The 26,433-nt window shown below is 44.9% G+C and overlaps 1 protein-coding gene across 1 annotated transcript in view; it reads left to right on the top strand.

Annotated features, from left to right (window-relative positions):
• The window catches only part of HYDIN (HYDIN axonemal central pair apparatus protein), a 121,379-nt gene that overhangs the window by 47,387 nt on the left and 47,559 nt on the right, over positions 1-26,433 (top strand). Inside the window, exons 20-44 of the mRNA XM_089659226.1 lie at positions 2,158-2,301; positions 2,386-2,526; positions 5,919-6,235; positions 8,888-8,978; positions 9,449-9,517; positions 9,607-9,816; positions 9,892-10,026; positions 10,627-10,804; positions 12,155-12,243; positions 13,094-13,212; positions 15,002-15,138; positions 15,369-15,496; positions 15,582-15,773; positions 16,561-16,710; positions 17,479-17,718; positions 17,792-17,948; positions 18,563-18,733; positions 19,939-20,109; positions 21,874-22,047; positions 22,224-22,447; positions 22,801-22,935; positions 24,651-24,834; positions 25,117-25,258; positions 25,361-25,529; positions 25,645-26,289. Of these exons, the coding sequence (XP_089515352.1) occupies positions 2,158-2,301; positions 2,386-2,526; positions 5,919-6,235; positions 8,888-8,978; positions 9,449-9,517; positions 9,607-9,816; positions 9,892-10,026; positions 10,627-10,804; positions 12,155-12,243; positions 13,094-13,212; positions 15,002-15,138; positions 15,369-15,496; positions 15,582-15,773; positions 16,561-16,710; positions 17,479-17,718; positions 17,792-17,948; positions 18,563-18,733; positions 19,939-20,109; positions 21,874-22,047; positions 22,224-22,447; positions 22,801-22,935; positions 24,651-24,834; positions 25,117-25,258; positions 25,361-25,529; positions 25,645-26,289 (4,512 nt within the window). The remainder of the gene's footprint in view (positions 1-2,157; positions 2,302-2,385; positions 2,527-5,918; positions 6,236-8,887; positions 8,979-9,448; positions 9,518-9,606; positions 9,817-9,891; positions 10,027-10,626; positions 10,805-12,154; positions 12,244-13,093; positions 13,213-15,001; positions 15,139-15,368; positions 15,497-15,581; positions 15,774-16,560; positions 16,711-17,478; positions 17,719-17,791; positions 17,949-18,562; positions 18,734-19,938; positions 20,110-21,873; positions 22,048-22,223; positions 22,448-22,800; positions 22,936-24,650; positions 24,835-25,116; positions 25,259-25,360; positions 25,530-25,644; positions 26,290-26,433) is intronic.

The following is a 26,433-nucleotide window of genomic DNA, read 5'->3' as shown; positions in this document are numbered from 1 at the left end:
ATTTATGGTCATTGGGAATAATTACTCCCTTACAGATAGCTGAAAAGATCAGTGTTGTCAGTGGGAACTTATTTGAGGGTCAAAAATTGCTCATTGTTCAAGGAACCCTTAGTAACTTTTCAAGGAAGCCTGGTTGAGAAACCCTGCCTTAAACTACAATTGCAAGAAAAAGTATGTGAACCCCTTGGGATTACGTGGAGTTTTGCATGAATTGGGCATAAAATGTGCTCTGAACGTCATCTAAATCACAACAATAGAAGAACACAGTCTGCTGAACATAATACTACACAAACATTAGATGTTGCCATGGTTTAATTGCACATAACATGTAAACATTCACAGTGCAGGAAAGAAAAAGTATGTGAACCTTTGGACTTAATAACTGGTTGACCCTCCTTTGGCAGCAATAACCTCAACCAAACGTTTCCTGTAGTTGCAGATCAGACCTGCACAACGATCTGGAGTAATTTTGGACCACTCCTCTTCACAAAACTGTTTCAGTGTAGCAATATTCTTGGGATGTCTGGTGTGAATCGCTCTCTTAAGGTCATGCCACAGCATTTCAATCGGGTTGAGGTCAGGACTCTGTCTGGGCCACTCCAGAAGGCGTATTCTGTGCTGTATTTTTGGACAGCAATGGCTTCCTCCATGGTGTCCTCCCATGTACTCCATTCTTGTTTAATGTTTTCCTTATTGTAGATGTGTCAACAAAAATGTTAGCATGTGCCAGAGATTTCTGTAGGTCTTTAGCTGACACTCTGGGATTCTTCTTTACCTCATACAGCATTCTGCGCTGTGCTCTTGCAGTCATTTTTACAGGATGACCACGCCTAGGGAGAGTAGCAACAGTGCTAAACTTTCTCCGTTTGTAGACAGTCTGTCTTACCGTGGACACATGAACATCAAGGCTTTTGGAGATACTTTTGTAACCGTTTCCAGCTTCATGCAAGTCAACAATTCTTGATCGTAGGTCTTCTGAGAGCTCTTTTCTGCGAGGCATGGTTCACATCAGACAGTGCTTCTTGAAACCAGTAAACCCAAAACAGGTGTGTGTTTTTTAAGGGCAGGACAGCTGTCAGCAACACATCCAATATCATCACACTGATTGGAGTCAAGGTTGGCTCACTCCTGGCTCCAATTAGCTCTGGGAGAAGTCATTAAGCTAGGGCCTCACATACTTTTTCCTCCCTGCACTATGAATGTTTACATGTTATGTGCAATTAAACCATGGAAACATCTAATGTTTGTGTAGTATTATGTTCAGCAGACTGTGTTCTTCTATTGTTGTGACTTAGATGACGTTCAGAGCACATTTTATGCCCAATTCATGCAAAACTCCACGTAATCCCAAGGGGTTCACATACTTTTTCTTGCAACTGAATGTCCATTCACCATGCCCATCAATGAGTATCACACAATGGCACAGTTTCTGTGGTACAGAAATCTGACCCTTCCTTGAATGGACTAGTTAGCTGTGCTTGCCTCCCGGCACAGAAAAATCACAGTTATACCATAATGAGGAGTGTGGGTAGCTAATGTGGCAGAGCAGACTACTCAAGTATTGGTACTTTATTAGGTAAAGATACTCAGGTATCAGTAACTGGTCACAAAAGGATACTCAGGTATTGGTTATTGATCAGAGCGGGCTATTCAACTATTGATAGTCTACGAGAGCAGGATGCTTAAATATTGGTGATCGAGCAGAGCAGGATAGTCAGGTATCGTTAATTGATCAGTGCCGAATATTCCAGTATTAATAATGTATGAAAGCAGGATACTCAGGTATTGGTTATTGATCAGAGCAGGATACTCAAGAATTGGTAATTGATCAGAGCGGGACACTAAGGTATTGGAAATTGATCAGAGCTGGCTATTCAAGTATTGGTAGTCTATGAGAGCAGGATGCTCAAATATTGGTGATCGAGTAGAGCAGGATAGTCAGGTATTGTTAATTGATCAGTGCTGAATACTCCAGTATTGATAATATATGAAAGCAGGATATTCAGGTATTGCTAATCTATCAGAGCAGAAAATTTGTAATTAATTGGAGCAGGATGCTAGTGTATTTGTAATCTATAAAAGAAGGATACTTGGGTATTAAAAATGTATTGGAATAGAACCAGTAATTGGGGTCATGCTCATCTCTGTGTGTGGCAGCTGGTGAAGGAACGTCTGCTGGGACAGGCAATCATTGGGAAGCAGTCTGGGAAAGAGAAGATTATGTCTGTGGATGTCATCTGTGAATTCATTGCCCCACTCCTTGACCTGTCTACAAAGAAACTTCATTTCTACGTGGAGAAGGTGACACTTTCTCTTCTCAGTCTCTATTTATTATATAACCATGATGTGACCCACTTACCAATCATTCCTCTTTGTGTTTTTCAGCAACCAGATGATGAACTGAAAGAAAAATATGAATTAGTGACACTAAAAAACATCTCATCACTTCCATTAACAATATTTGTGTCTGTGAAACCCCCGTTCTCTATCTGCTGCGGTAACTCCCTCCACCCTGGTAAATTGCAGGTAGAGTAAAGTGTGATTTGCCATATATCTTCACCTACACACACATTTCTACAAACATTAGATATTAATCAGACAGTCTGGCTTCATATCAGGCAATGACCTCTTATTGGTGGGACCCTTGTCCATCAGCTGCACAGCTATCATGGGTAGAGCAACCAATCAGGTAGATTGGAGAACTTGACCAACTAACTGTTGCCCCCTTTCTGTGATTTAGCATCTATCTGTGCTAATCAATGCCCCCACCACCACCTCCATAGAAGCAAAAATGATGCCTTAGGCAGTCTCTGTTCGCCCAACAATTTTCCACCCGGCTCCTTCAATCTTCACATCATAGTTTGTACTAGCAGGGTAACACAATGATCAAACTTTGGCTGATTTGACAGGAAATGGCTGAAATTCAATCTATGTATGGCCAGCTTTATGGCATCATCACCAGCCAAGTAAATCAGGTCCTTCTACACTGCTCAAAAAAATTAAAAGAACACTATGAAAACACATCAGATCTCAAGGGAGAAAAATCTCCTGCTGGATATCTATACTGATATGGACTGCGTAATGTGTTAGGAACGTAAGGATGTCCCATCGTTTGATGGTAATGAAAATTATTAAGCTACAGAGGACTGAATTCAAAGACACCCTGAAAATTAAAGTAAAACAATGATGCAGCAGGCTAGTCCATTTTGCTGAAATTACATTGCAGCAACTCAAAATGGTCCTCAGTAGTTTGTATGGCCCCCACATGCTTGTATGTATGCCTGACAACATCGGAGCATGCTCCTAATGAGACGATGGATGGTGTCCTGGGGTATTTCCTCCCATATCTGGACCAGGGCATCACTGAGCTCCTGGACAGTCTGAGGTGCAACCTGGCGGCTTCTGGTGGACCGAAACATGATATCCCAGAGGTGTTCTATTGGATTTAAGTCAGGCGAGCGTGGGGGCCATTCAATGGTATCAGTTCTTTCATCCTCCAAGAACTGCCTGCATACTGTCGCCACATGAGGCCGGGCATTGTCATGCACCAGGAGGAATATAGGACCCACTGCACCAGCGTAGGGTCTGACAATGGGTCCAAGAATTTTATCCCGATACCTAACTGCAGTCAGGGTGCCATTGTCTAGCCTGTAGAGGTCTGTATGTCCCTCCATGGAAAAGCTTCCCCAGACCATCACTCACTCACCACCAAAACGGTAATGCTAAATGATGTTCCAGGCAGCATAATGTTCTCCACAGCTTTTCCAGACCTTTTCACGTCTGTCACATGTGACACCACCCTGATGAAGTCTGTTTCTGATTGTTTGGTCAGAGACATTCACACCAGTGGCCTGCTGGAGGTCATTTTGTTGGGCTCTGGCAGGGCTCATCCTGTTCCTCCTTACACAAAGGAGCAGATACTGGTCCTGCTGATAGGTTAAGGACCTTCTATGGCCCTTTCCAACTCTCCTAAAGTAACTGCCTGTCTCCTGGAATCTCCTCCATGCTCTTGAGACTGTGCTGGGAGACACAGCAAACCTTCTGGCAATGGCACGTATTGATGTGCCATCCTAGAGGAGTTTGACTGCCTGTGCAACCTCTGTAGGGTCCATGTATAGCCCCATGCTACCAGTAGTGACACTGGCTTTAGCCAAAACTAGTGAAAAACAGTCAGAAAAGAAAAGTAAGGAAAAAAATGTCAGTGGCGCCCACCTGCAAAATCATTCCTGTTTTGGGGGCTGTCTCATTGTTGCCCACATTGTGTACCTGTTCTTAATTTCATTAACATCAAAGCAGCTGAAACTGATTAACAACCCCCTCTGCTACTTAACTGATTAGATCAATATCCTAGGAGTTTTATTGACTTGATGCTATACTCTGATTAAGCAGTGTTCCTTTCATTTTTTTTCAGCATTGTATTTACCTTACCCAGACAAAACACGCAGTAATCTACCAATAAGTAACAAATCCAGACTCTAAATACACTATATTGCCAAAGTATTGGGACACCCCTCCAAATCATTGGATTCAGGTGTTCCAATCACCTCCATGGCCACAGGTGTATAAAATCAAGCATCTAGGCATGCAGACTACTTCTACAAACATTTGTGAAAGAATGGGTCGCTCTCAGAAGCTCAGTGGATTAAAGCGTGGTCCCGTGATAGGTGGCCACCTGTGCAATTAGTCCATCCATGAAATTTAGTTGCTAATAAATATTCCACGGTCAACTGTTAGTGGTATTATAACAAAGTGGAAGCAAGTGGGAACAACAGCAACTCAGCCACGAAGTGGTAGACCACTTAAAATGACAGAGCAGGGTCATCGCAAGCTGTAGCGCACAGTGTGCAGAAGTTGTCAACTGTCTGCAGAGTCAATAGCTAAAGACCTCCAAACTTTGTGTGGCCTTCAGATTATCACAACAACAGTGCGTAGAGAGTGTAGAGAGCTTCATGGAATGGGTTTCCATGGCCGAGCAGCTGCATCCAAGCCTTACATCACCAAGCGCAATGCAAAGAGTCGGATGCAGTGGTGTAAAGCACGCCGCCACTGGACTCTAGAACAGTGGAGACATGTTCTCTGGAGTGACCAATCACACTTCTCTGTCTGGCAATCTGATAGACGTGTCTGGGTTTGGCGGTTGCCAGGAGAACAGTACTTGCCTGACTGCATTGTGCCAAGTGTAAAGTTTGGTGGAGGGGGGATTATGGTGTGGGGTTGTTTTTCAGGGGTTGGGCTTGGCCCCCTAGTTCCAGTGAAGGGAACTCTTAAGGTGTCATCATACCAAGACATTTTGGTCAATTTCATGCTCCCACTCCCAGTTTTGGAATGGCCCCTTCCTGTTTACGTGACTGCGCACCAGTGGACAAAGCAAGGTCCCTAAAGAGGAACTTGACTACAAGCCGATAGAACACCTTTGGGATGAATTAGAGCGGAGACTGCGAGCCAAGCCTTTTCATCTGACATCAGTGCCCGACCTCACAAATGCACTTCTGGAAGAATGGTCAAACATTCCCTTGGAAACACTCTTAAACCTTGTGGACAGCCTTCCCAGAAGAGTTGAAGCTGTTATAGCGTCAAAGAGTGGGCCAACTCAATATTGAACTCTACGGACTAAGACTGGGATGCCATTAAAGTTCATGTGTGTGTAAAGGCTGGAGACCCAATACTTTTGGCAATAAAGTGTACTTCTATATGAAAAAATGAATGCCAAAATTAAGTTTGGTTGAACCAAGTTGCCATGTTTAGGTGTCCAGCCAGGGAAAGTGGATGTCTGAGGGCAGCCAGGTGTAGGATATGCACACATATTTCAGTGCCATCCAGTGCGCATGGGCACCCTGAAGGATTATTGGTTTTGTGATTCATTCACTAGAATTTTATATCATTACCTATAAGGAATCTGAACTGTTTTTCCTCTTTAGAGCTCTCTACAGCTGCAGAATGGGAAGGAAAAGGAGCTCATGATTAAATTTGACCCAACATACATCAAGGATCTGCAGAGTCGGGTTCTGGAGGACGTCTTGTCCATACAATATGTCGAACACCCTCACACAGACTATATAAGCCTGCAGGCTGAGGTGCACTTCCCCAATCTGCACTTTCCTACCACTGAGATCCACTTTGGCTGCATCCTGAATGACACAGAGAGTATGCGGGAGCTGGAGGTGACGAACTGCAGCCCACTACCTGTTCAGTACCGCTGGTCCTTCATGACAGAGAACTGCGAGATTCGGATCAGGTGAGATGAACATGGTAATGTGTAGAAGAATAAGCTGCAGTCACCAATTAGGATGTGAATTCATCAATAACCATAATGTCAGAATATGTGGTCTTGGACTTTGTTTTGTAAGATATTATTATTATTATTCAGGATTTATATAGTGCCAACAGTTTGCTCAGCACTTTATAATTTAAAGGGAGACAGTACAGTAACAATGCAGTTCAATACAAGAGGGTTAGGAGGACCTTGTCCTAAAAGCTTACAATCTAATAAGGAGGGATCAAGTGGAATAAAAGGTAATAACTGTGAGGGATGAGCTGATGGGAGAAATAAATGATTAAGTTGTTGGCTGAAGGTAGGATAGGCTTCCCTAAAGAGAGTTTTCAGGGATTGCATAAAAGTGGACAAAGTAGGAGATAGCTGGACAGATTGGGGTGGAGAGTTCCAGAGAATGGGAGAGGCTCTGGAGTGGTCCTAGATATGAGCATGAGAGGAGGAGTCAAGGATGCTAGAGGGCAGGAGGTCTTGGGAGGAGCAGAGAGGAAGGTCTGGGTGATATATTGAGACAAGGTTGGTGGTGTAGCTTGGGGCAGAGTTGTAAATGGCTTTGTACGGTGTTGTTCGTAATTTGCATTTTATTCGTTGGGCAATCAGAAGCCAGTGGAGGGTTTATAAAAATGAGGTGGCGGATACTTGGAGGTTGGTAAAGTGCATAAATCTGCCAGCAGCATTCATGATAGACTGAAGCTAACATGTGCAGAATGAAAATATTTTGTTTTGCTTCAGTTCGGATCAATTGATTTGGTTACTAATTTAATTTTGTTGCATTTGTAACGAAATTCGTTTAGTTTTGTTTATTTGTTTTTGACCAGATTCAAATTTTTTCAATAGATTTGAAGTATTCTAATCGAATTTGAATATCGATTTGACCTATATTCATTGTGAAGAATGACTGGTTCTGTTCAGAAGATGGCTATATTCTTTCTATTATCTTCTATTCTTTTTGTTCTTTTCTATTCTATTATAATATATTCCTTTTTCTTCTATTCTTTTATTGTCTGTTCTATGCTATTTTTTTTTTAATTCAAATTTCGTGAGACGGCAATATGTTTGCATTTCAAATTTGTTTTCAATTTGAATACAATTCGAATTTGGATAATTCGTTATTTTGCACAAAATTTTGTTTTGTTATTTTGGATTTGTTTAATTTGTTACTATTGTAATTCAGAAATTTGGATACATTCGAATCTCCGAATAACGAAAATTTCTAAACAAAATGAACCACGCATATCTAGACTGAAGGGGGGATAGTATGCATAGAGGTGGCCTATGAGGAGGGATTTGCAAGAGTGAAAGAGAGATAACAAGGGAGTGAATGAATGGTTCCATCTGTTAAAAATGGGTATATTTTGGAGATGTTATAGAGGTGATGTCTACAAGATTAGGATAATGATGGGATTTGGGGCTGAAAGGACATGTCCAGGATTACACCTGCAGTTAGGGAAGGGACTGATTGCTGAATTATTGATCTTGATTGAGAAGTTGGGGGGGAGGAAGGGGGGGTGGACTGGGCATGGGCTTTTACATGTAGCATTTCTCCACCAAGTCCAGCCCTATTTCTCCATAATAACCCTTTTCACAGGGAGACTTTGCTGTGTGCTACATCTCTCAGGTTTGTAATGCAAACTTTACTGAGGTTTTCTAGAATAAAGGAGGTAAAACATGAAAAGGTAAAAAGTACAGTGTAAAAAAATATGAGGTAGTCTCATCCAGAAATGCTGATAATCGGTGTGGGCTCTTGGATTTGTTATATAATTACATCTCATACAATAGAGGTTTACAGTTTAGCATTTGTCATGTTGGGGATATGGGAGTGGGTTTGATCACCTCAAGCTGGTGTTGGACTAGATTGCGGGCGAAGTTACCATAAGTTGGGACATGAGAGAGGGGGAAAGGGGTTGAAGGAATGGAACACATGAGAGAAAGAAAGGGGGGTTGGGGAAATCTCAGCCTGGTCGCAGTGCCCACCCAAAGATGGTTGATATGGGTACCCTTTCAGGGAGAGGGTGGTAGGAGAGTGTCAAGTGGGCAGGGGTCCATCAGGCTATTGGAAAGCTTAATCCCAATGGTGAAGGGACATAGCCCTGCATGGTAGGGGTTTATGGCTGTTCATTCATCGCATTTGGTGGAAGGTCAGAACAGGCAAGATGTCACAATGGGGGTCATGATACAGTCAGTAATGTATCTTTTGGATGTGATGAATATAACGGGTCTGGTAGGCATCATGCTCCATGCCATCTCACCTGCACACTTATCTAAAGTACATGGTCCAACTGTACTGAACTTCCTCCACAGTCTGGGCCTGACTCACAAACCTAAAGAAGAAGAAAAGTTTAGGTTCAGAAATCCCAATCCTTGACCAGTGATGCTCATCTTAGCATGCTGAGTGGTCTATCATGTCCTCATTATTGTACAGATCTGACACGGGCAGGGACGCATGCTTAGCATCACTTGTTTGTCTTTCATCTTCATATACTCTTTCTGTAGAAGACCCAGCATTCTATTCTATAGAAGGCACATTTCTGCTGCTGGCTGTCTGATAGCTTTTTCTACCTGTATACAGAACCTATCACAGTGTGACATCTAATATCCTTGTGGTTTCATTCACAGGCCAAATAGCCCGCATGTTCCTGGAGCAGTAGACCCTGCAACCAATTGCCCTAACCAGGAGCATCCACTGAAGTCCCAGCTAGAGATAGAGGTAATGTGACCACATTTCAGACTGTCCCTAAAATATCCAGTCAAGTGTTAGGTTATATCGTCTAACCTGCACAAGAATCTGATTCTTTTTCTATGGACAGTATTTCATTCAGACATATTTACATTTCTGTCTCCTCTTCTTGTGGTGCCAACACAAAGTCCAATCAAAGGAAGCTATGTGACATATCTGAGGACTATACAAGGATTACCTTAAGTCCTATGGCAAGCACTTCTGATCATGATAACATACAATGATTTTCTCTATGTTATCAATGTAATTGCTGATCATTCCATTTTCTATATAATTTCCCCATGTGTGTTTCATAGAACAGGCTAGGGAGGAAATCATGATGACAATTTGAGTAGGGAAGAGCAGCTTTCTAAGAACCAGCCATGAGATTAGTGTTAGGGTCACCCATGAGAGATCTATGTGTACAGAACATCCCTGAGCTGATTTTTTTCTGTTCACAGACATTCTTGCTGAATGAAGCAGATGGAAACTCATCAGCAGAAGATGGAGTCCTGACTGGAGTGGAGGAGGTGAGCTGCAGACACTTCCATATTAATGGATCAAAGCCCTGTGTGTGATATTTATCCTTGTGTCCATTAATTGTCATTCGGTGTTTCAGATCTTCGACATCTTGCCACAGTTTGGAACCCTGCAACCTGGGGAGACCCAGGTCATCGCTTTCACATTTTACGGACACTCTGATATCAGTGCTCAGGCCCGAGCACTCTGTGAAGTTTATGGTGGCCCAGTGTATGAGGTGACCCTGCATGGTGAGGCCTCACTGGTCAGATACACACTGAGTACCAATGACATCGACTGTGGAGTGCAGGTAACTAGCAACACTACTGTCACATTTTACTGTCCTTCACGGGGCGCTGCTACTGATCCCCTGTTTATTCTACAGATGTTTGACCAGGTGGCTGAAGTGGACATTGTCCTCCGGAACACCGGGAGGGTAACTTTCCCTTTCGCTGTGCTGACCCAAAGCCCAGAGAGCCTATACCCACTTCCTGGAGAGCCATTTATAGAGCCACTAAGTGTGAGTACCCAGCACTAAGGGTGCCTTTAACTTCCTGTCTGCCCAATGTGAGTGCCCTTCCCCTCCTCCCTATCCAGTGTGAGTGTCCCCTTCTCCCTGCCCATTGTGGGTGCCTCTTTTTCCTATCTGCCCAGTGTGAGTGCCCTTTCTTTCCTCTCTGTCCAGTGTGAGTGCCATCTGCATGCTCCCTGTGACCCTGTCCTTTCTATCTGCCCTCCCCAGTATGGTACTTTGGGAAGTAGAGCAGCAAAGATATGAAGTAAGACAAGAAGGTATTCTGTGTAACGTTATGTAACATCTCATCTTTGTGTTTCTCTGACATTCACTCCCAACGCTGGAGGATTACACTGCCATCTAGTGTAAAGGTGACCTGCTATGAAAGTGTACAATGTGCTCTCCGTACACATTTTCTGGGGTTTATAAGATAGAAGGGGAACAATCACATTAGAGTATGGACATATATTGAACTGATCTTCCATAGTTACCTCACTGTGTCCTCTCTAAGTCCCATGTTATTTTCACTAATTTACTGATACATGCCCCAGCATTTCTGCAGCGTTTGGGCGCATATAATAATTTATTGTATACCTTCACTTTCAGGGTAACATTCCTGCTGGAGGAGAGCAGATCCTGAAGGTTTCTTACTTACCCGGAATGCCAGAATCTTTCCAGAGGGTCCTCCAGCTGCAGGTGGCCCATCTGGAGCCCGAGAGCATTACCCTGCGAGGAGAAGGAGTGTTCCCTCGAATCTGTCTGGACCTCCCTCGGGACATTAATGGTACAGACTTAAGACACTGCTTGAGCAAGAGAACTGCAATCCAGTGCCCACCCTACCATTTCTAACACCTGCCCCCCTCCATCATCTCCAATATCTGCCCCCCACCATCTCTAATACCTGTTCCCTCTTCATTTCTAATACCTGCACCTACCATCTCTAATTCCTGCTCCTCCACCATTTCTAATGCCTACCCTCCACCATCTATATATCTGCCCTTCAACATCTCTAATACCTTCCTCCACCAACAATATTCTTGTTCCCCACCAGCTCTAATACCTGCCCCCACCATCTATACTCTTGCTCCCCACCAGCTCTAATACCTGCCTTCACTATTTCTAATTCTTGCTTCCCCATCATCTTTAATACCTAGCATCCACCATCTACATTTCTGTCCTACATCATCTGAAATACCTATCTCCCCACTCTTTCTAATACCTGCACCCCCTTCTTCCCCCCACCATTGTTTATCTCGAATGCCTGCACCTCTCCATAAACTCTAATACCTGCCCTACTATTTCTAATTCCTACTCCTCCACCATCTTGAATACCTACCCTCCATCAGCAGTATGTCTGCCACCTACTATCTCTAATTGCTGCCCACTTTCCCCCACCATCTATATTCCTGCCCCCGTCATCTCTAATTCCTGCACGTTATCATCTATAATTTCCTGCAACTTTACCATCTATATTCCTGCCCACTGCCATCTCCAGTACTTGTCTCGATAATAACTGTATTCCTGCCGCCCATCATCCATATTCCAGCCTCCCACCAACTCTAATACCTGCCCTTGCCATGTCTAATTACTGCCCACTCATAATCATTAATACCTGTCCTCCACCATTTCTAATACCTGCGCCCCCCCACCCTTGACTATCTCTAATACTGCCCCCTTAATCATCTTCAATACTCCCCCCACTCTATCTAATTCCATTTCTGCCACCATCTCTATTACCTGCCTTCCACCATCTATATTGCTGCCCCCCACCATCTCAGATTGCTGCCTGCCTGCCCCCCCCCCCCACCATCTATATTCCTGCCCCATGCCATCTTCAATTCCTGCTCCCTATTATCTATAAATCCTGTAACCTTACCATCTATATTCCTGCCCCTCCATACCCTCTATATTCCTGCTCCCCTACCATCTATATTCCTGCCCCATTATCCTCTATAATTCAAGTCTTCCCACCATTTATATTCAGGCCTCTCCCACCTCCTCCACATCTATATTCCTGCCCCCTTATCTTCTATAATTCCCTTCACCCCATCATCTATATTCCTCCCCCCATATTTATTTTCCTGCCCCCTTATCTATAATCATCATCTCTACTATCTGTTCCCATTGTCCACAGGAAATGGGAGATTTGAGTCCTACCTGAAAATGGCGGAAGAGAAGATCCAAGGAGAGCAGTCTTTGGATCTCAAGGAATGTGACCCCTCTGTAAGATCACCTGCTGCTCTGTTATCATCCTGTATCTGCACAGTGTATACTTTATATTATTATCATGATGAAGAGTGGTACAAACCCTTGCCTAAGTACAGCTCCCTTGCCACCATTGCTGGCAAATCCCAGCCCTCACAATCGCACTCAGAGTTTCCTCTGTGTCTCAGGAGGGGATGCAGCCACTGCTTTTACTGCGTAAAATGACGCTTCAAGAGATAACAGATCTACTGGTGGTATCTACTAATAATACATCTGTTTTTGGGGAATTCTGAAATAGAAAAACTAGTCATTTTTTTATTTACCCCCAGGGTTTCACTTTAAATCTGACCTTCAACCTTCCCTTCAGTCTTGTGCAGCTGTACAGGCTGTTTTCCTGTACTGAAATGGCTTACTGTGGTTTCATTGCACACTGTGAGCTTCTCACAATGTGCATTAGAAGCTGTACCAAATCAGAAAGAACCTGCCTCGTTTCCTGGCTGAAGGACATCCAGCATCATCTATTCTAGTGCTTTCTTTCCCAGCCTGACTGTCCCTGGCCCACCCCCCGCATTCTTTGGATTTAAGTTATTTTAATCATGGAGGCTCAGCATCACATGTGGTCATTACCTAGGGTGGTCTGCATGCTTTTGCAGCCTCCTTCTGACTGACAACCACCCATCAAGACATTGATGATTTTTGCATAATTCCTCCCAAGGCGCTCTGCTACTCTGTTATCATCTGTTTATTCTCTGATGATAAAAGGCTCTATCATACTGTCCATTATTATACAGACAGACACTCCACTGTGTTCTGCTATCAGTTGTTTATAGAAAGACACTTTATAATATATAATTGTCACTCCTCACAGATGGATACCTTGGTACTGATGGAGTTGGAGCGTTTGCTCATAAAGAAACATGCAAGTGAGCAGATAGAGGCGGGGCCAACAAGACTGGCCAACCAGAAAGATCGCCGACGTCTGCTGAAGTGAGCAATTATTTTGTCTGATCTTCCAATACAATGTATCCACATGAAGAGGTCTATGTTTAGAACATTCATTGCACTAACATCAGAAGCATTTTTGCAAGTTGCAAGAGATTAAAAGAGAAATTCATCCAAAAGTCTTTTTCTGTGGATCACAGAAGTGTAGTTCGATCTGCACTCCTGTGACCTGTTTTCAGCTGACAGTTGGCTAAAGTCTGCCGTCGGCTGACATCCCTCAGCCAGTCCAGGCTGGAGAAAGATTCCGACTTTAAAGTCCGGATCAGGGGCGGACTGACAACTCATGGGGCCCCCGGGCAATAGGGGATCATGGGGCCCCTGTTTCCTCACCCACACTCAAACTACACCCAAAAAAGCCTATGAAAGGTCCCAGGGGCATCTCATGGGGCCTCCTACTGACCCCGAGCCCTCGGGCAGTGCCCGAGTGCTTGAATGGTCAGTCCGCCCCTGGTCCGGATCCACCCAGATGTCTGGACCGGCACCTGGCTCCGCCTCTCAGCGAGCCGCTGAGAGCCTGAGCCAGCCACACCCACCCCCTCCACAGCCCAGCACTTCAGTGAGCACTGGGGGGGGGGGCAGAGCAGAGAGCCGGAGACTATTGTTGCTGCTCTTTGCTCAGAGCAGCGGGGAGAACTGAGCGATCAGCTGTATTTGTTTCTCACCCTTAGAGCCAGTGGGGGACAGATGCAGCATCAGATTGATGCTGTATCCACCTAGGTAAGTGTAATTTAAAAAAACAAAATACTTCTCTTTAAATGTCTGTATTATCCACTCCATATAATGGCCAAATGCGGTATAGTTTTCTGAAATACCTCAATGAGAAAACCATATTGCATTTTGGCAATTAGATGAAGCTGATGATACAGGCAATAAAATTTGAGAAAATACAGGACATTTCATTCAACATGCACAAATGCTTCTGACAATCACGTAGCAAACGTTTTATAAATAGACCCCAAACTGTTCACAAATCAAAAATGAGAGTGTTAAAATTTTAAGTAATGAGATTTTTTTTTTGTATCGTACTGACATTAAATAATGTAGAAGTTTTTATTACAAGCATCAAGATAGTGACATTTTGCAGGAAGATTGTGATGGCTAAATTGCAGATGAAATGTAACCCTGATTAATGTAAGGGAGGGGACGTTGATATTCTCACAAACAGTAATTTTGGCAGCAGACAATGCCAGGCTGCAGCTGCAAAAGCAAGCAATATTTTGAGATGTGTAAAAAAGAAGACAAAAACACAGCATGTTAATATAGTATTATCCCTGTATAAATTGCTTACACCGCACTGTAGAAATGACATAGAAGATCTGGAAAGGGGAACAAAGATAGCAAATAAATGATAAAAGAAACAGGAGGTCTCACAGTGAAAGGTTAGAAAAACTGTTTATTAATTTAGAAAGAGGACATTTCAGAGCTGAGCTAATACTATGCATTCATAGATCCAAAGTGAAATATAGGATTTTACCATCAGTGTGGCAAGGACTTTTTACAGTAAAAGCAGTAAAGCTGTGAAGTGGTCTACAGTATGATACTAATAGCATAATCCATATAGGAATATAACAAAAGGCTGAACTCCTTTCTTACACATAATTGTCTCCAGCGTTATTAAAGACTGAGTATTTTGATCCAGGGACCAGTTTTGTTGGGTTTCAACTCATTGTGTAGCTGTATGTCACATGATGTCATCTTCAGGCATTTTGCTGATCAAAGCTTTGTTTTGTGTATGTACATCTGTATCATGGAATATCTCTATATGGTGATTCAGGGCGGATCTTCCAGAATACCTCCTGGATTTTGGGTACGTTATCTTCGGAGAGGTCCGTTCACACATTATTAAAATATCCAACACAGGACATTTCCCGGTGTCCTTCCAGGCAGACAGACGTGGGCTCCCAGGCACAGGTAACACACTGTCAGTCTTAATCCAGGGAAGGTTGTCTGTGTGGACAACTCCAAATCTGTTTTTTGTCTTTGCAGAGACTTAATAGCCTGTGTCTTGTCTGTGTAGAGAATTCCTAATCTGTGTATTGTCTGTGTAGAGAATTTTTAATCTGTGTCTTATTGGTGCGGAGATTGCATAGTCTATGTTTTGTCTGTGCGGAGATTTCATAGTCTGTGTCTTGTCTGCTTAGGCTTCTCTGTAGAGCTGGACCGTGTCAGGAATCTGCCAAGCTGGCACACAGAAACCTTCCAGGTGAAGTTTGATCCTCAATCAGCCGGCAGCAGTTTGGGAGCTATAGATGTTCTGATGCCAATTCAGGTGACCTGGAGACACTCTTTGTTCATGTGTCATATAGAACTGTCATTTCCATCTTCTTACTGACCCCCAACATGTCTCCTGGCAGGTGTCTGGGGGCCCCAGGTTCCTAGTACGTCTCCAGGCCTCTGTGACAATGCCATCATTGTGTGTGTCAGATGAAAGGGTGGAGTTCAATGCCGTGCAGTGTGGTCAGTGTCAGATCAGGTCTATCCAGCTGCACAACCAGCTCCCTGTTCCTTGTGAATGGACCGCTATCAGCCAGGAGACCAACACCAAGGTAACCAACGCATCCAGAATACATGTAATAATCACAAGAGAGATGTTCAACCTTTTATTCTAACAATCCTATAGATGAAATTGTGTCTCCCTGAAGAGCAACCCCCACCTTATATTTTGGGGTGCTACCAGTAAATGTTCACCATGTATTCTGAGTTTGGGCCGGTCAACTTTGGCCTGGCAACCATCTGCCAAGACAGCCTGACTGCTGCATGATGTAGGAGGCACCTGAGAACAAGCAAAAGCAACTGTTGGTCTTCCAATAAATTAGCCATTCCTGGGTCTGCTATAAGATCCAACCATGGGCTAGTCTGCCAACCTTCACTGAGATGACCATCTCACTAAGCAGGTTTCAGGCAGAGTGTCCCGGCTTTAGAGGGAACCATTTCCAGAGCCTCCCTCCAAAGGTAAGTGTCTATCTTTGGAAGTCACACTGTCTTAGTCTCCCTCTGCCACAAAGGAAGGCTAAAACTAGAATTACAGATGGGGAATCCTTTTAACCTTGTTGTGAAGCCTGATTGGATGCCATTTCAGGGTTAACGACATGCAATAAATCCACTTATTTGGAAATTCTTAACTGGAAGTCATCTGTGTGTAGGATGACATCTTCCCCTTACTGTGCCAACTGCAATTTAGTTATCTTCACTTCTGCTGAAATCTCAGTATTTTACATCCATGTATGTAACTCAAAAGCCTTTTGATGTAAGCCAATTTGTTATCCATATTTAATGGCCCTGTAAGTTGTTCCACAGTCACATGCTGTACACATGTCGCTTCGTGTATTTCAGGTAGATAAGCACATCCCCATGCACCTCCGCAAGAAACTGCGCCAGGAAGTCAAACCCAAAGCGCCCATCTTTGAGGTGATGCCAGCACATGATGTGCTGCTCCCTGGACAAAGGAAGAACATTGAGATTAAGTTTCAACCTCAGGAGGAGGTAAAGTACTGGAGACCCCTGATCACCGTTATGGTGGATGAGAGTGCAGGAGCACAGACTAGCCATTTACCTGTATTATCATGGGTGTCAGGGTATGTGACAATAATGTGGTATGGCAAAACCCAAAGTGTGTGGAGTGAATGGGGGAGTTGTACACCATGATGCCTTCAATTTCTCCAACAAGTCTGTAACAAACACGACTATAAATCTCATGTCTGTGCTAGGCATTAATGTAAGGCAGGGGCGGACTGACCATTTGGAAACTCGGGCACTGCCCGAGGGCCCGGGGTTACTAGGGGGCCCCATGAGATGCCCTTGGTACCTTTTTCATAGGCTTTTTTGAGTTTGGGCAAGGACACAGGGGCCCCATGATCCCTTATTGCCCGGGGGCCCCATGAGTTCTCAGTCCGCCCCTGATGTAAGGTGACACATTTGATAAAGCACAGTCCAGTTTAAAACAAAAAGCAGATGTATCATAAAACCTCACTAGCTAAGGTCTCTAAAGACTCATAACGAGGCCTATTTTAAATACCCTGCTGTACATAGCCTGGTGAGAGCAGATTAAAGCAATACACATCCTGAGTTTGTTTTTTTTAACTACCAGAACCAAACTTTATAGCTCATAATTATTGCTATATTGGAATTACAGGAGTTACAGGAACATATAGGACGATATCAATCAGGCAGACACCAAACACACCTATTCTACAGGATATGAAACAGTCTAAGTGCTTATTGCTGTTTTTCCTTTTTTTCCTGACGAGGTAGAAGCTATACAGCCATCGGCTGGTGCTGCAGGTGGCACAGAGCAGTCAGAGAGTCATGATCTTGGTCCAGGGTCATGGTCTGGAACCCCGGCTGGAATTTACCCCCTCTGTGCTGCAGCTGGGCCCTGTCTTACCATTCAGCCATGGGGATGATGTGGAGGTTGTGGTGAAAAATCCCTGTGCATTTTCTGTCGAGTTTTATTCTCTGGAGATGGACAAACAGTACCTGGAAGAGGAGAAGGTACAGGATCTTAACACTGTCCTGTATATCTGTTAATTGGACTTTCCAGGCTTTGATGTATCAATCCTTTTAGATCCTGAGGATGTTAAAGGGTTATGATGCCCAGAACACCCTGTTGCTTCCACCTCGATTGGCTGGAGAGAAATTACCTCTCGAAATTCTAGAATTCTATGAGGAGAAAAGACGACATCTGGAAGATGAGGAGCTTGTGAGGCAACAAACTGAACATGGTGAGAGGAGGTGATCCTGCCCTTAAAGCCCTCCTGTGGTGTAAAGGCCAGGACCGATGAGTGTGCTTCAAAAAATAACATAGCTTTGTATAATAGTGAAGCCATGTGATCACCATATGAGCACTAACACTCGACACATTTATTTCTAGAAGCACCTGATGTGCACCTAACACAAAAAAAGTTTGTAAAATGAAAAAATCATTCTTCTCAAATTTATTGTGCATTTAGTGATCCCTACTATCTAATGTTGTTCCCAGTTAATGAGGGGCTATTTGTTGGAAGAGCTTGCCCTGCTGAACTGTTCTGCGTGTGAGATAGGTTGGACAGGAGATGTCTACACAGGTTCTATATCCTCAATAAACCTGTGTGATTTTCACCTCATCCAACAAAAATTACCCCGCTTTTGTTTTGGGTGTTTAATTGTCTGTGAGCACCTGAATAGCCACTTTGTGTAGTAATTAGACTCCTTCTCAGCTGTATTGTCATTGCTGTTGTCTCACAGGTGTCGCCTACTCCTGGTGTCAGATGGTTGGTGATGTCACATAGACTGATGTTGATACATTTCTCTACTGCATTCTTTGTTTTTACAATAAAAAAAAAAAATTTTTTTTCAGGGTTCATGGAAGATACAGAGGACAAGCAGACATCAGACACAGGTGATAAACTGGACCTTCAAGCACCCCAGCGTGTCCCCTCTACCACTAGTTATGGGGAGAGCCGTTCCTCGCATGCTGAAGCTAAAGCTGAGGATGCTGATGAGGATTCTGAGAAGAAGGCTACATCAGGTGAGCAGGGGACAGGGAGGAAGGGGCCTCAGGTGAAAAGGAGACAGGAAGGGCAGGGCCTTAGGTGAGCAGTATCTGTGTAGGTAGGAGTCTCAGGTGAAAAAAACAGAACAACCCAAAAGATGGGTACAGTGGTTACTGTTGGTGGCAAATATTTTCACCAGCCCCAAAAAAATTTGCCACCAACAGTAACCACTGTACCCATCTTTTGGGCTGTTCTGGTTGTTCAGTTGATTTTGGATATGGTGACAACGCCTAATTTAGGTGGAGGTGTGCTGGTATATCTACATATTTACATATATCAACCTCAAACGTCTAGTTGAGGAGCCTCAGGTGAGCTGAAGCCTCAGGTGAGTAGGGTCTCTGTAGAGCAGGGGTGGTCAACCTTTTGACCTTCCTGGGCCACATTGGAAGAAGAGAAATTGTCCAGGGCCACGCATAAAATAACACATAACAATAAGGATAGCTGATGAGCAATTTCTACTGTGGCTCTCAGGGGGTAGGTGCGTCTGCCAGGTCCAATCACTATAATGACAGTTCGCCGATGGCCGTACCTGTTCGCGGCTCTCCACACAGCCAGTGATTACCTGTGGTGATCACTGCTGGACGCAGAAAATACCCACTGAAAGCCGCAAGAGGAACTGCCTCTATAATTGGCACTGGTCCTAATTGCAGGTGTGAATGCAGCCTATGTATGTGTTGTGTGGGGAGGTGAGGGGGTTGGGGGCTGCGGGCTTTGGGGGGGGGGTGCAATTGAAATCTGAGGGGGCGCAGGTGAGTCTTAGGAGGAAGGGGTCTCAGGTGAGTAGGAACTTGGTAGGGAGGGGCCTCTGCTGAGTTGAGGACATGGAAAAAGGTGTATCAGGTTAGTAGGAGCTCAGTATGGAGGGGAATCAGGTGAACTGAAGCTGGAGAGAGAGCGACCTCAAATGGATAGGATCTATAGAGGGGTGAGCTAGGTGTTAGGTGAAAAGGCCTTAGGTGACATGTCACACATGATTATATACTAGTAAATAGTAATGTAGTGTTTTATGGTTTAACAGTGTGTGCCATTGTTTTTGGGTCACACCCTCTTTACCCTGAAGAAGGTGTGAACATAGAACAATGGACTCCATTTTGCTCATCTTTAATAAATCGCTTTTAATTTGACTGACTTGATCAACCATTCAAAAACAGTAGACCTGACCAATTGTATTCTGTTTCAGGTGATACTTTTTCTGGCCCTGATGGAACCAGGAAAGCTGTGGGAGAGTTGGAGCTCAGCCCCGTGTCACAGGCTGTGGCTCGCTATATGGGTATTGACATCAGCAGCGAGGGGCAGGCAGCAAGGAACCGCCGTGGCATTGCCATCATTGTACATGGAGCACCGCTTACTGGTAAGTATCGGGATGACTCCCTGTACAGACTGGGAGATGGATATGAGAGAGGAATGATAAGTGCAGGGTGTAAGAGAGTGTCTGTACCAGGGGCAGACTGACCATTTGGAAACTCAGGCACTGCCCGAGGGCCCGGGGTCAGTAGGGGGCCCCATGAGATGCCCCTGGTACGTTTTTCATAGGCTTTTTTTAGTTTCGGCAAGGACAAAGGGGCCCAATGATCCCCTATTGCCCGGGGGCCCCATGAGTTGTCAGTCCGCCCCTGGTCTGTACTGGTCCTGAACAAAGATTCATCTCTATCATGCCATTGCTACCATGTGTCAGTGTAATAGGGAAGTCTCAGTGCAGAACTGAATGAATGATATAACAGTGGATAGGCCTTGGGAAAGCCCAGAGTGTCAAAACAGAAGAACGTCACCCGCACACAGTAGATCTCCAACATGGGTCCAAAGCTTTATTCAACAATCACCTTGTTACAGCAAGAGCAACGTTTCGGAACCTCGCAGGATCCCTTTATCAGCTCTTGCTGCAACAATGTGATTGCTGAATAAAGCTTTGGACCCACATTGGAGATCCACGGTGTACTGGTGACGTTCTTCTGCTTTGACTATCTTTGGTTCCAGCCAATGGTTGCTACAGCACCTACTTACATACACAGGCATTTTTCCAGGAAAGTGTGCTTTGAGATTGTGCATTTGTAGCCCAGTGTGTCAAATATACCATTGGGATAGTTGGGTTGTCTGTAGCCTTAAAAGGGAAAGTCTGCGGGATCCTCCAAATCACATTGTGTCATTAAGTAATTTTCATATGGCTTTTGATGTTCCATAGAGTTCAGATTGTATTACATAATGTGCAAAACGCTAGGGTTGGGTCCTGAACAGCAGGTATATTTCCCCACTATTTGAGTTGTGGTTTGAAGGGGGATGGTTTAAAGGTATGTTGAGTACTCAGGGGTTCTCACCCATGCAGGGTGAGGGGTTCTGGGGAGAGGATTGGTTTTCAGTACTCTCTGGATTGCTAAGTCCTTATTCGGATCCTGGAATTGTAGAGGCTCAAAGAGTGTTGGGTGGGTAGAACCTCGAAACCCTGATTACAGGGACTTTGGTCCTGTATATGGGGTTAAGCCAGTTGCCTTAGAGTCCAGAAAAGAAGGAGGAAACAATCGGCACCTAGCTGTGACAAAGTGAGCTGTACATCTGCGTGAGCAGGCTGAACTGAGCTTAGGATTGAGCCAGAGTTGCTGAGCTGTGAAACCTCTTTCTTGGGACCTCTGAAGCCAAGGGGAAACCCCAAAACCCCAGCGTGGGACTGGTATGATGGCGGTGCACCTTTAATTTGTTTTGCAATTTTGAATCAGAGTATGGACTAGTTTGTGTTTTTGGTTTGCTGAAGACAAGCTGTTTTTTGCTGTTTGCCTGTTTGGAATAAAAATGGACTGTTTGGTTTTACCAACATGTTTGGCTAAAGATCTCAGGCTCCACAGGTGACAGTATACGTATAGTTTTTTTAGCCTTCTATATTTTTCTTGTAGTATGTCAGACAATGCAGTGAACATCCTTGATGAACAGTTGCTGTGATAAAACCAGTTACGGGAAGGTCCCCTAGAGTGTCTTGTGTAAATTTCTGTTACAGGGAAGTTGTGTCTTAAGGTCTCCATTATCTACCAGCATTTCCCATTTTTTTCTGTTTTGGTGTGCGGCTATCTTAGGGATGTCATTAGGTAAATCTGCTGGGACTTAAAGTTTGTTTTCTTGTTATATGCAGGCAAGTCATCCACAGCATTGACGCTGGCTCAGCACTACAGCGTGGCCTGTCTGTCCATCGACTCAGTGGTCCTGGAGGCCATCTCTGATGGGAATAGCCGAGCAGGCCTAAGGGCCCGACAATTGTGTGCCAAGGCAGCCATTGATCAGTTGCTGCGAGAAACCGAGGATGCAGGTAAGTCTGTCACACCTGTCTGGGCTAGTAGCAGCAGCCTCAATTATTAGTATATGGGAAATAAGAAAATGTTAACTGTCACTAATCAGATTCAGACTTTTAGGTCCTAATAGTCAAGAGTAAAAGAACCATTTCTTCAGAATTTCATGTATGACTCATCGCAGATTGTCTCTCAGCCAACCAGGTAGTGGATATTCCCAGCGGGCAGCCGGCACTCAGCATGGAGGCTGTGGCTAAACACACAGCAGAGGGAGGCCAAGGTGTAGAGGTTAGAGTTGCACCACAATCTGTTGTCTCCCGTGGGAATCAGACCAATCTGCAAGCAGGAAAAGGTAAACCAGAGAGTCACCAAACAGCCGGGACAAAGCAGCAACATCCATCTGAGCCACCAATGTCATTGGTAAGTTCCTACCTTACCAGCTTTACTTTACCTTTCATCAAAAGAAATAAGGAGAAAAGATGGTTCTTTTGGTTCTTTTTACTACACTCCTGCCTGTGTTGTTGAAGCTCATTAGACTAGTGCTATGCATGGGTCAGCGTTCTGGTTCAGCAAAGGCCATGTGAACATTTTAAACATCCAATGGGTGGGGCTTTTGCTTACATTACCCAGAAGTTCCCTCTTCTTCTGCAGAGGGTTAATGGCATATATTTCTAGAGGATCATTCTCAGAACAATCTCTTTATTGGTATTATGTACTCCGGTAAAGTCCTTCCTTCCATGAAAAAGATTATCTGTTATACGTGTTTATTGCAGGCTGGGAGCTCACCGCTTCCAGGACCATTGCAAAGACGACTGAGTGTGAGTGCAAGTGTGGCCGGAGAACAAGGACTAATAAGCTGTGTGTTACCCGATGACCTCTTAATGGAGATCCTAAGTGATCGACTCCAGGTATGAGTTCCAAGTGACCAAGTACAGACTGATTAACAATTCACAGGCAAAGACTGACCGCTGGGTAACAGGTGCAAAATGACCGCTGGATGACAGGTACAGGCTGAGTGCTGAGTGAAAGGTGGAAACTAATCGCTGAGTGACAGGTGCAGACTGACCGCTGAGTGACAGGTGCAGACTGTTCGCTGAGTGACAGGTGCAGTCTGATCGCTGAGTGACAGGTGCAGACTGACCGGTTAGTGACAGGTGCAGACTGATTGCTGAGTGACAGGTGCAGACTGATCGCTGAGTGACAGGTGCAGACTGATTGCTGAGTGACAGGTGCAGACTGATCGCTGAGTGACAGGTGCAGACTGATCGCTGAGTGACAGGTGCAGACTGATTGCTGAGTGACAGGTGCAGACTGATCGTTGAGTGACAGGTGCAGACTGACCACTGAGTGACAGGTGCAGACTGACCGCTGAGTGACAGGTGCAGACTGATCGCTGAGTGACAGCTGCAGACTGATTGCTGAGTGACAGGTGCAGTCTGATCGCTGAGTGACAGGTGCAGACTGATCGCTGAGTGACAGGTACAGACTGACTGGTTAGTGACAGGTGCAGACTTACCACTGAGTGACAGGTACAGACTGACCACTGAGTGACAGGTGCAGACTTACCACTGAGTGACAGGTGCAGACTGATCGCTGAGTGACAGGTGCAGACTGACCGCTGAGTGACAGGTGCAGACTGATGTCTGAGTGACAGGTGCAGACTGAGGGCTGAGTGACAGGTGCAGACTGAGGGCTGAGTGAAAGATGCAGACTGACCGCTGAGTGATAGGTGCAGACTGACTGCAAAGTGTCAGGTGCAGACTGACCACTGAGTGACAGGTGTAGACTGACGGCTGAATAAAAGGTTCAGACTGACCACTGAGTGACAGGTGCAGACTGACGGCTGAATGAAAGGTTCAGACTGACCGCTGAGTGACAGGTGCAGACTGCTGAGTGCGAGGTGCAGACTGACCTCTGAGTGACAGGTGCAGACTGATTGCTAGGTGAGAGGTTCAGGCTGACTGCTGAGTGACACATGCAGACTTATCATTGAGTGACAGGTGCAGACTGACCAATGAGTGATAGGTACAGACTGACCTCTGAGTGACAGGTGCAGACTGACCTCTGAGTGACAGGTGCAGACTGACCGCTGAGTGACAGGTGCAGACTGACCAATGAGTGACAGGTGCAGACTGATCTCTGAGTGACAGGTGCAGACTGATTCCTGAGTGACAGGTGCAGACTGATTGCTAGGTGAGAGGTTCAGGCTAACTGCTGAGTGACACATGCAGACTTATCACTGAGTGACAGGTGCAGACTGGCCAATGAGTGACAGGTACAGACTGGCCTCTGAGTGACAGGTACAGACTGACCTCTGAGTGACAGGTGCAGACTGACGGCTGTGTGAAAGGTGCAGACTAACCTCTGAGTGACAGGCGCAAACCGGCCAGGTACAGGTTGAGTGCTTGGTGTCAAGTTTAGACTGACCACTAGGTGACAGGTACAAGCTGACCATTGAGTGAGAGGTGAAAATAGACCACTGGGTGACAGATGAAAACTGATTTCTGATGACAAATAAAAACTGATTGCTGGCTACTGCAGGTATAGACTGCTGGGTGACTGATACAGACTTGCTACTGGAGGACAGAATTTAGACTGACCTCTTTGTTTTGTCCCTGTCCAGTTGAATGACTGTTCCCATGGTGTGGTCTTTGATGGCCTAGATACCTTGTATGCCCATAACACACCTGCAGCTCTGCACATTATACTGAAGGCTTTGAACAATCGCAAGCATATATATCTTATCGATATGAAGCAAGATTACAGCAGAATGAAGGCTCTTGAGAGAGCACAGAGAGAACAAGAAGGTATGAGGCACCCAGATGGAAAGAAGATGCATGATGGCACCATTAGTTGTCTGTCTGCCTGGGGTGCAGCTTAGAATGTGTTTATTCCGGTTGACGCAGCACTGGGAGTCTGTAGAGTGGCCAATCAACAGTTTTTCTTTTTTTTATGTCATTAGTGAAAGTGGGAATCTCTGATTTATTCTTTCTGCCAAGGACACCATCTTCCCTGTGATTTTCCTTGTAATAGAATGTCCTTGTTTTCCTGAGACTGAATTGATGTCTTTGTTGGCTGTTTGTAAATAGAACAGGAAGAGCTGCGGGCTCAGGTCGAGCAGAAAGCCAACATGGAGGACATGGACGAAGAGGAATATGATCGCTTACCAGTGGAAGAGCGAGAGCGCATTGATGGACTGCGTCTGCAAGCTGTGCGTGAACGGAAGAAAAGGTCTTGTCCTTGTTTATTGCTTCTGTCTGTTTCTCTCTCTCTTTTTCTCTCCCCACCATACCAACCCTCTCTGATTCTCATTCTTCATGTTTTGGGGTGCAGGGAGTTGGAGGAACGTCTGGCCCGAGAGGAACAGGAGCGAAAGCTGCAAGAGGAGCTGTTAAAGCAGAAAGAAGAAGAGGAGCTGAAGAAAAAGTTGAAGAGAGGAAAGAGCCGAAATTCTGGAAAAGAAGAGAAAGATGGAAAGAAGAGTCAAGCTGGGAACAAACAGGTTCAGATCCCTGAAATCATTGGCTCATGTGGTTTTCATGTAGTAAGAATTATGTGGTACTAGACCCATCTGCATATGTATAGTGTACATAATCTATATGTCTCCTGTTTTTCAGGCTACAAACACACTGACAGTGAAGTCAGAACTTCATCCGGACTATGGAGTGGAGAGAAAAGTCTTAATTCACAGATCAGATTCTGCACTCAATGATCCTGAGGACACCAAGAAGAAGAGGAGTAAAGACATAGTCCAGCATGTCACAATGTATGAGGACCCTGAAAACGATTCCCTCAGTGACAGTGAGAAGCAGCTGATTCAGAGATTCAGGAACTATGAGGCCACACAGAAGGAGATCTCACACATCCTCGCTTTCTGGGACCGAGTGCAAGGCATCCTTTTGCCACCTCCTGCCGCAGAGGACAGCCAGCATGAGGGTGAAGAGCCGGTTCTTGAGCGAAACGTTCCCTCTGGGAAGAAGTACCGCAAAGATCGTGAGCGAGAAAGGCAGGAAAAGCTGGAGAGAGAAAAGGTAGAGAAAGAACGGCAGGAGAAGGAAAGAATGGAGAAAATGAAGAGTATGGAGGATGAAGCAGGAATGCGCCAGGGACTAGAGCAGGAAAGCCAAGAGATTCAAGAGGAGGATCTGAAGGCTCTGAGGACAGAGGTGGGAATACCTCGCTATGACCTGCAAGTTACCGGAAACCAGGAGTCGATGGAACAGCAGATCTTGAGTAGTGGGACTTTACCCTCAGTGGAGGAGGTAAGAGAGCTTATCTCTAAGATATTGTATATATCATTATAAGAGCAGTAACCTCAAACAGTCAGTCAGGAACCAACAGCCTTCTGACTACCTAATGTCAGGGCTCCAGGTATGACCAGAGGTGTGTGGACTGACACAGGGAAA

The sequence above is a fragment of the Staurois parvus genome, unplaced genomic scaffold (genome assembly GCF_062004578.1).
Source record: "Staurois parvus isolate SC_StPar_1 unplaced genomic scaffold, SC_StPar_1.0 ptg001136l, whole genome shotgun sequence".
Taxonomy (NCBI): Eukaryota; Metazoa; Chordata; class Amphibia; order Anura; family Ranidae; genus Staurois; species Staurois parvus.
This window is presented reverse-complemented; position numbering and strand designations above follow the sequence as displayed.